The 9862-nt window shown below is 40.8% G+C and overlaps 1 protein-coding gene across 1 annotated transcript; it reads right to left on the bottom strand.

The window, feature by feature from the left end:
* Positions 1 to 1143: 1143 nt before the first annotated feature.
* Positions 1144 to 6217, bottom strand: LOC147462746 (uncharacterized). The gene is made up of 10 exons (XM_086527241.1): positions 5339 to 6217; positions 4613 to 5146; positions 4457 to 4515; positions 4186 to 4275; positions 3744 to 3857; positions 3331 to 3482; positions 3139 to 3207; positions 2389 to 2563; positions 2204 to 2251; positions 1144 to 1675 (listed from the first exon to the last, which is right to left on the bottom strand). Exons 1-10 carry the CDS (start codon positions 6102 to 6104, stop codon positions 1499 to 1501), a joined length of 2184 nt encoding a protein of 727 aa, XP_086383367.1. The 5' UTR covers positions 6105 to 6217; the 3' UTR covers positions 1144 to 1498.
* Between the last annotated feature and the right edge of the window lie 3645 nt (positions 6218 to 9862).

The raw sequence follows: 9862 nt of genomic DNA, 5'->3' as shown, positions 1-9862 counted from the left end.
AAGGAAACGGCAAGCCATGATGCTTGAATTTCTTCACAAATGCATATATGTTTTCTACATGTCATTTTATACTACCTTTAGATCTTTTAAATGCTCTCTATCACTGGATTAGACATGCAAGGCCAAATACATTATGTTTGCATATCCCTTTTATAACAATATGAGAAAACGATGGGTGTGTGTGTGTGTGTGTGTGTGTGTGTGTGTGTGTGTGTGAGAGAGAGAGAGAGAGAGAGAGAGAGAGAGAGAGAGAGAGAGTGGTCAATATGGCTTACAAGACTAAAAGACACATATCAAGTGGGGTGTGTGGAGCTGATAAGTGACTCTTGATGCCTGAGAATTGTGGAAATGAGCATCGCAAGAGGGAGTCCTCATCGTGGCTAGGAGATGAGTATTTGTAGGGAGAGCTCGTAGCTAAAAATGTGGGGAAAGGAAGCCCTAATGTGATCAAAAGTTAAGCACTCAAGTATCCCAAACTTATTGTGGGGTATAAGGTGCATAGTTGATAAAACTCCTTGTCGGTGCCCCAAAGATCTCGTTCTAAGAAGAAGATGGTTTTGTAATCGAGGGAAACATATGATGCGGTGTGTTGTATGAAACATGAACCCCTTGGTTTCTCCCAAGTTGTGATCCATTGGCGTTGTAAAAAAAAACCTCATTTACTTTGGAGTCTTTTGAGGCATCAAGAAGCAAGTGTAATGCATCCCATTTTCCAAACCACATCTTGATGTCTTGCATCCATCCCAAACTTAATGCTCAAGAGGCACAATGCCAAAAGATTGATTACAATTTTTCTATATGGAATTCTAGAATACCTTTAAAACACAAATTATCTATAATTTCTATGAACTTCCTTAAATTAAACCACTCATTTAAGGAAATTTTTGTGGTTTAAACATGATGACTTTGTGTTACATCTATATCACTTTAATTCTCTATTAATGAATCAAACATGCAAGGGTCAAACACATTATTTTCATACTCTTTATAAAAATGTGGGAAAAGCTTGTTTTGTGTGTGTGTGTGTGTGTGTGTGTGTGTGTGTGAGAGAGAGAGAGAGAGAGAGAGAGAGAGGAGCAGAGACATTTGAATGTTGTAGAAACAACAATGTGTCCAATCATGAAAACTCATTTTATAAAGCTTTAATATGCTCAAGAAACACAATGCCAAAAGATTGATGATTTTCATAAGAAGTTGCATTTTTCAAGTTGAGGTGCTTGAACCGATGTAAAATACAATCATACATTTATACATACTTTCATGATATGAAATCTTTAAATCTTTGTTAGAGAAGGTAGAGCTTGAGTAATGAGATGCCCCCTTCCTTTGATAGCCCTACTTCCATGTCCAAAACTTCGCCGTAGGAAGAAAAATCTTCACAAAATGGGCATTAAAGGCTATTTGCATTCACCATAAAACCTGAGTTGCGAGCCAAGATTGATTGATGTTTCTCTAGCAACTTGAAAGGTGGCCATGTTTTCAATGGAAATGTTTGAAATCACTTTAATCTTCTTCTATGTGGAGTGAGCTTTCCAAGTATCTCTTGTAGTGTTTTAATTTCCTTATTAACTATTGCCGCAAGGTTCTCCAAACGAGGTGATTGATTGTTGCCGATTCGATTCACATTCTGTGGCTCTTCAAGGTTCATTCGAAGATGTGCCAAAGCATGCACATTCTACACAGCATATAAAATCACAAATCTATGCAATAAAATCAAATCTTTGATATCCTTTTGTCTTCTTAAATACAAGAAGATAGACATATTATACACAAACAGCACATAATTAGGATAGCATTATTCTCCTTTTGTTTTTTGCCATGAGCGCGCTTTGAATTAATTAGAGAAACAAAATAATACATCGATTGGGCCCAAGGAAGGGTTTCCCATTTTAGGAGAATAAGATTAAAACGGCTATTAAGTTGACAATGTACCATGTTGTGACATAGAATTTTCCTTTTTACAAAAATAGAAAGGCCATTCTTGTTGAAACTTACACGCAATTGATACAAAATTTATCAATAAGATTCAAACATTAAAAAATTTAAATGCATCCCATGAAAGTTCTCAAATGAAAGAACAACTCCACCTCATTATTTGAATCTAGATTTCATAGCTAAAATTTTGTTTATTCTTTTGATGCATTCATATAGTTATTCTATTCATACTATGATAGCCTTGAGGTGTTGTATAGTAATGGATTACCTGGTAAGCCTTGCGATGCGCGTTTGGGTCATCATTGAGCACACCTGTCTGCAAAATAAATAGAAAGAATAAAAAATACATGAATTTATATGAAATATAAAATGGATAATAACTAAGTGAGATGCACTTACAATGCAATTTAACAAGTAGAAGTACTGACAAAAATGGTTAGTAGTGAGTAGTACCTTCACCGACTGTAGCCACTCACTGAGTGCCATAAGTAACGAGAGAAGTTTTTTCGGCTCCATTTGAGTTACTCTCCCCCTTTGCACTGAGGTTTGTAGCTCATGAACTTGGCCAGCTAGCTCCTTTTCCCTTAGCTTTGAATTTAATAGCTCTTGCTCTTTTTTGCTTAAAAGCCTTGCAAAAGAAAACAAGTGCACAATAAGAGAAGCACATGTTATATGTATATGTATATATAGGGACAATTACCAAAATACCCTTGAAACTTGAGGATATTCCCAAAATTACCCTCATATTTTGCCAAAATTTCCCACAATGACCTTAAATTTTTCAAAAATACCCCTAGATGTTCTCACAAACATCTTCAAATACTGTCCTTTTTTTGCAAGTCTTCATAGGAAGATTAGATCTCCTTGAACAAAACATGATAGAAGTAGGATTTTAGATGGTATTGTGGGCTCTCAAGCTGAAATGGTTTATCATTAGTAGACATGAATGCCTTTATTGTGAACTCATTGGTGAAATTTTTTTAATATAAGACACTTAAAAATAGATCTCTATTGACAAAAAAGACAAAACTATGCAAAATTCGGAGCAATACATCCAAAATGGATGCAAAGATATTTTGGGGATTTTTTAAATTTGAGGGGTATTTTGAGAATTTCGCCAAATTTCAAGGGTATTTTGGTAATTTTCCCACACACACACACACACACATTGTAACGAAAAAAATGCTAAGCTTAGAACCATACTTTTGCAAGCAAGTTACAATCTTTTCAGAGTCTTCAGAGCTTGACTTTCTTTGCACATGACCATCAACTCTGACATGGAACACAATGAAAATTTTCAATTCTTAAAGATGCATCCCCTGAAATATCTTGCTACAATTTTGTGTATGGTGCTTATAATTTGATGTTATAAATTATACAATCAGCATTTCAGACCTTGTTTTTGGCTTGGTAATAGGTGGCACATTCTCTAAATATTTTTCCTTGTGTGCTCGACGTTTTAAGTTAGTTGGCTCCAAACTTTGCTCTATTGGAAGCTCAGGGGAAGAGTTCCCTTGTTTATTTGGCTTCGAGTTACTCTGAGCATCCTGTTGTACCACTATTTGTAGATTTTTGTCAAAGTCCAGTAATTGCAAGATATTGATGCATTTGCAACTATATACTTTCATACAAAGGCCATGTAAATGACAGCAGCAACTTTTTATTCATCTCAATGAAACCTATCCATTCTTCAGCAACTTAGCAAAAAGTCTGCTTGTGCATCCATGTATCTATTTGTGCATCCAAACAAGCACACATACACACATACATATAATTTTTCAAAGTAAACTAACTTTCTTGCATCTTACTTGGGCAAGAGTACTTTGCAAAGGTTTGCATAAAGCAAGTTTATTTTCCCCTGGTGCACTCTTTTGCCTGAACTCGGACTTCATTTGGAGCATCTTCATCTTCATCTCTACAAGCTACAACCACCGTTTAAAGCTTAGCAGATTGCGTATTTTGTATCGAGATAACCCAAAAATCTTAGCTTGAAAAATGTAAAGAAGTAAAAAGCTTGAATGCGCTCCCTTATTGGTATTAACTGTGAGGAGGAAATCCTCATAATTTGCAGCAAATTAAAAAATCAGACAAAATTTAACAGAGAGAGGCAACAGAGTAGTGGTCTTTAGTTCCTTGTTTTGTGATTGCTTTTACAGCAAATTTAGAAAGACCTGTTGATTGCCACAAAAATTCGACAACCATTTTCAATAACTAGGAATGTGTGGAAGTGTCAAGCAAACGAATCCTCACTTGAACTTCATATTCTGTTGCACATTCTAGCAAAGAGATCTCAAGCTCCTTCACTTTTGCCGCGTACTTTACATCCACTCTTCTTTCAATCTGACATGACATAACCATCTTTCAGAATCAAATGTTTGGGCCGATATAAACTGAAAGTTTACAGATTTTCAGATATCGACCCCTCAAGAACGATGGTTTTACTCTTCAAAAGCCAGGGAGCAATTCTTGCATGTCATCAAAATTGCACTTTGGTAACTTTAGAGTCCTAACATGCACTTACCTTAGATCCTTCACGATAGACCTCCAGAGAATTGCTAGGATCTGTATTAGACAAGGCACCTGTAAAATTGCCATTAACCAAGCCAAAATATAAGGAACAGAACCAATTATGTCAGTGATTTATCTCAAATAATCGCATCAGCAAAAACTGCATTACCTAGTCTCAAGGAACTAGGAGTCCTGCTTCGAAAGGTCGATTTCACCAAAGAGTTGGAGTTGATTACATCATTCCTTATCAAAAATGGCGTATTCTGTAGACGATTGCTCCTTTCAAATTGCTGTTGAAGGTGCAATGCTACCCGGCCTGATTCGGCAAGCTCCCCTTGCTGACCTCTGCCATGTTGATGAACACTTGCCACCTCTCGCCCGTCATATTCAACTCGAAGATTATCAAGCTGATTATGGCTATACTGAGCTGAATTGGCTATGCTCCTTGCACTCTGCTCTGTGTCGTCATCCTCGTTTATCAAACCCAACCGAATCGGGTACTTTTGAGTGTGGTTGTGTGCGCAAATGTTGTTGCCTGATTTAAACTTCTTTACCACATCCTGATCAATTGGGTATTGGGGGCCTTCTGTGCATAAAAGCTCTCCATTACCCATTAAAAGCGAATTTGTGCCAGCTAGGTCAGTGGTGGCATAGGCTGGCGCACCGATAGACAAGTTAGCAACATTGTAGCCGCCTGCAAGTCCTGCATTAAACTAGAGTGACAAGCATATCTTCATTCATGAAAAACGGCACACTAAATATATCGTGAACTGTGTCCACTACCATAGCTACCTACATGAGGAATTTTTCACCTACTGTGGCATATTACCATAGCAAAATACAAGAGGAACTCGTCACACATTATGGCATAAGCATGTATAAATTTAGTGCATACCTCCATAAGACGTTTGGCCACCACCTTCTTGCACCTGCTGGTGGGCTCGCAAAATTTGCTCTTCATTATCGATGAGATTTGTGTCACCAGCCTGATCATGCATGTCGAAGATGCAAGGGGCCATTTCAACCAAATGTGGATCAGCAGGGCTTTGAAGGTTGTGCACAGCCAGGAGCTGAGAACTCAAAGTGTCAGAATGCGGGTTTAGTTTAAAAGGGGAGGGCTCTGTACATGACGAAGAGCTAACTGGTTCTTGGGGAGGGTTATGTAGATGTTGTGAAGCCACTTGATCCTTGCCACGTGCGACAGCTGCATGGAGGGAATCATACGCCTTCGCATACACCTGGGCACGGCACGAATTCTCGCTGGTCCAAGAGCGGACCATGCGCTCAACACCTTCGGCAATCCGCTGGATGGCTGAATAATCAACCTGCACATGGCTGCCAATGCCAACTCTGCCTTCTGGTGGCTGATGGGCATGTGAGTTGGCTTGCGAATTGCCAAGTATGGGTTGTCGATGCTGATCCAGAGGAGAGGGTGAAGCAATACTGGTGCTGCTGGGAGGGCCGGCTGAAGGGGGGCGTGCGTGCAACACAGAGTGCGATCTGGGGATCACATGTTGGCCTCGAACGGGAGAATTTTCTGTAGCAGCAGAGCGTGGGCGGGGCGGGGGCGGAGTAGTACTTCTGAAGATCAAATGGTGAGGCTTATGATGCTGGTGCTGCTGCTGTTGGCGCTGCCCCGCCAGCCAAGGAGGCGCACCCATGTCGGCCCCTGTTCATCTAACTGCCTCCCTCGCTAATCGACCAGTCACTCGTTCGATATAGGCGTACGTCTGCACAGAGAGAGAGAGAGAGAGAGAGAGGTCAGGTGATCTGGAAAGACTCAACCCCGCCTCCCGCGCGCGCATTTGAAAATTTTGAGTGCTCATTATGGAAAATTTGGCAAGAGCCAGGTGGGCGTGCGTGCAGGTGAGGTGGCAAAAGAGGACATGAATGAAAAATTATACACAAGCTATAGCCTATAGGGGTTGGGTCTAGATATGCTGACATTGCTCTCCCGACAAGTGCATTTGCCAACCTGCTAAACGTTATTTAGAGCCGGGTTGCACCCGTTTCAGTGGCGGTAGTAGCGGGATTGGGATCACAGAGGCGCACCCAACTTCCTCTCAGCATAAAAAACACCAGCACATGCTTTGCTTTCATTGGCTCTCGTAACCCTGCGATGGAGGAGGAGGCAACTCTCTCGTAACCCTCGCTTAAGCCCCCCCGTTTTTCAAAGTGATAGCAGGGTTAATGGTAGCGTTCGAATTTCGTGCAACGTTTTTGCAATTTTTGAAGATAGTAATTATCCTCCCCCCACTCCCACTGGGTGTGACCTGGCTCTTATGATTGTTTGATCAAAAAGTTAAAATCTTTCAAGGTATCCGCCCTTGTGTGACAGTGCAAGCGCCCAAGTAGACGGTTTTTTGCCCTATCCGATGCCCATATGACATGGGCCTAAAAGGACATTGGAATTTAACTAGTGTGCCATAGGAGCGCTCCCCTTTGTGTTGGACTCAAGGGAACTCTTATATAATTAATTTCTTTGGACTGAAGGAAACTGCTATTGGACTGGAAGGAGCTCTTCCTTATTTGCAAATAGTCCATCTTATCAGCTTCCTTCAGGCCCTATGTACTTTAAAGGGAACTACCGGGCGTTGCCACGGCTACATGTGTGTCAATTGAAGCAACCATTGTTCTCCTTCCCTTCAGAGGGAGGGTAAATGTGGGTAAATGCCTATGGTTCTCATGTGAGCTTTTATACCTCTTTAATAGACGTGTGCATCAACCACCACTATAACTACTTTTTAGATGACAATGTATGACAATACACAAGATCTATGTGCCCTCCGCATTCACATCAACCAAGCACAAATCTATCTTTTGGATCAACACTATGTTTACCTTTCCGAGTGTAAGATCGAACAACTAATGAAGTGTAGTTACTCTCCACATTCTTGTCGATTGACCAAGGATAAATCTCCTTCTAGTTGGTCATGCCAAGCTCCAACATACTCCTCCTAATCATGGCAAGTTTGTCCCCCCCCCCCCCCCCCCCCCTTCTCTCTATGTGTGTGTGTGTGTGTGTGTGTGTGTGTGTGTGTGTGTGTGTGTGTGTGTGTGTGTGTGTGTTGAGTTCAAGAATTATCAGGTCAATTTGAGGTCTCTTGGGAATGAATTAAGTAATGGGCTCTCTTCACATGACTTCTTGTCTTAACACCCTATTTTTTTCTCTAAGGAGGTAGCGAATTTGCGATTAGGCTAGAGACCGTCGCCCCCTCACACAATTGATATGGGACCCTGGTGAGTGGTAGTGGCCCTCTAAATAGACTAATAGAGAGTTGGTATCCTTCTTTCGATATAGTTTTTGCATTGAACAAGAAATCCTTTAGATGCATTAGCATCCCCTCTCTCCATCCTTACAAATCAAGGCATTGGTCATGATAGCAACTCTCCGATGCTTCTCTCATGTAGTTTTGGTCTTGCATTTGGGGCATCATAGTCGATCAACTGCTATTTGTTGGCAATTAGGATGCATGTACCAGCCATGACCCAACATGCCAACATTACACCACATAGTAGTAGAAGAAACTTTGCCATTGGTATGCACGACTAATTTGGTGAGCAATATGTCATTTGCTTCTCAAAGGCAATATTCATAATGGGTGTGTGACCTGGGGGTGATTGCATGGCTATAACAACTTTGTCACTATATGTGGATAAATTTCATAATTTACAGGTTGGATTGCACTCAATCTAGCTGGCATGTACACTTGCATCTACCAAGACTCGTCACATGGATGTTAAGGTCTCTTGCAATTGACCATAAGGAGGTTAGTAATATAAGGCGCATATTGTTTGTTTGTGTACATTTGGGCATCATTGGCACCTTAAAATGTGAGGGCAATGAAAACAGAAAAGTTCACTCAATCGTTTCTCTTTGCAAGAGTTTTGGGCATCATGCTAAAAGAAACGGCGTGCTGCAAAATACACACACACACACACATATATACACATGCATGTTCTTCTTTGAGAGAGAAGACTGGATTCAACCATTCACATACTTGCCCTTACCCATATTTTATACCATAGCAGGCATTTGGCTTAGTTCCAAGTCCCTTACATGTGAGACAAAGCATTGAGGTACTACATGGAGGAGAGTCTCTTTTTGTACACGAAGTATATCCCTTAACAATTTGAGAGTGCGGTCAGCATACCCTACATGAGTGCTCGGTTTTTGATCCCATCAAACTTGCTTTATCCACATTTTAGCCCACTACATACCTTTCTCTCCTAGCCACCTCATGGATTCAACTTGTTAGTGGCCACCCTTATATCCATAGTCTTCAAGCATGTTACATGTTGTACTCAGTCCCATAGGTCAATCTGACCTTTAAGGATGATCTCTCTCTCTCTCTCTCTCTCTCTCTCTCTCTCTCTCTCTCTCTCTCTCTCCCTCTCTCCCGTGCTCCCGTTAACCTTTGAGGTCACTGTGACTGTTTCTATGATATTAAAAGTTATGTCCCACTCTCCTTGTATAAGTATGTGAGCATGCAAGCCCTTGAGTTCAAGAATCAATGTTCATCGGCTAAAATTTTTAGGTCTCTTGTGATCTTCTTCTTCTTCTTCTTCTTCTCTCTCTCTCTCTCTATATATATATATATATATATATCTCTTCTAACTTGCTATGCAACATGACGACTTGTTGCCAACAATGTTTGCATTGCATAAGGTTTAATAGCTGAGAATTGAGATTAGTCGGTCTCAAGATTAACGGGTCTCAAACCACGTCAGTAGGAAGAAAAACGTCTCTCTCCCTCTCTCTCTTTCTCTCTCTCTCTCTCTCTCTCTCTCTCTCTCTCTCTCTCTCTCTGCATGTCTAGTTTGTAGTATTAAAATGTAGCATGTGAGAGGCTAAAAGCCTGGTCGCATGTACCAGCGAGTTTGCTTTCTACCCGCGGTCACGAGCTGGCTCTTCTCTCTCTACCTATCTAATTGTGGTAGTTAAGAACCTTGAAATCGGCATAGCATTTCACATGGTTGACTTTTGAGGCCCTCTCGGTTAGCAGGAACCTGCTCAAGATCTGTCTCATCACTCAGTGAAATCAAGCATTTATCTCTGAAGCCACCGGTTTTCTTGACTTGCAAACAAAGCTGGAAGGCTAATTAACCGTTAAATGTAAGCAAAAAGACGTGGAGGCAGTCCTACAACGGAGGCACATGCATGGATGTAGCCCTACTATAAGAGACCGGAGTCGTCATTTCTAGGGGGAGTCAAAGGCCCCGCATTAGGTATGCAACACTAAGGAGGATCCAAATGAGCAAAGGATTGCTAACTCCAAGACCAAGGCTAATACACTCGATCGGCAATGATCATCCTCCAATGCAATCACATCAGTGTTCTAGGAAAATCATTTTTTCAAACATACAAAATTGCTTTCTTTTAATTTTTCAAGAGGAAATTTAGAAAATTAGGTTTATT

Source organism: Adiantum capillus-veneris, chromosome 2 (genome assembly GCF_014529385.1).
Source record: "Adiantum capillus-veneris isolate H3 chromosome 2, ASM1452938v2, whole genome shotgun sequence".
Lineage (NCBI taxonomy): Eukaryota > Viridiplantae > Streptophyta > Polypodiopsida > Polypodiales > Pteridaceae > Adiantum > Adiantum capillus-veneris.
This window is presented reverse-complemented; position numbering and strand designations above follow the sequence as displayed.

Excerpts from the sequence above, each read along its gene's own strand:
- LOC147462746 (XM_086527241.1), bottom strand. The coding sequence starts at position 6,104 with ATGGGTGCGCCTCCTTGGCTGGCGGGGCAGCGCCAACAGCAGCAGCAC. Across the intron at positions 3,208-3,330 it reads ATTACCAAGCCAAAAACAAG|AGTTGATGGTCATGTGCAAA; the intron begins GTCTGAAATGCT and ends GTTCCATGTCAG. Across the intron at positions 2,564-3,138 it reads ATTGTAACTTGCTTGCAAAA|GCTTTTAAGCAAAAAAGAGC; the intron begins GTATGGTTCTAA and ends TTCTTTTGCAAG.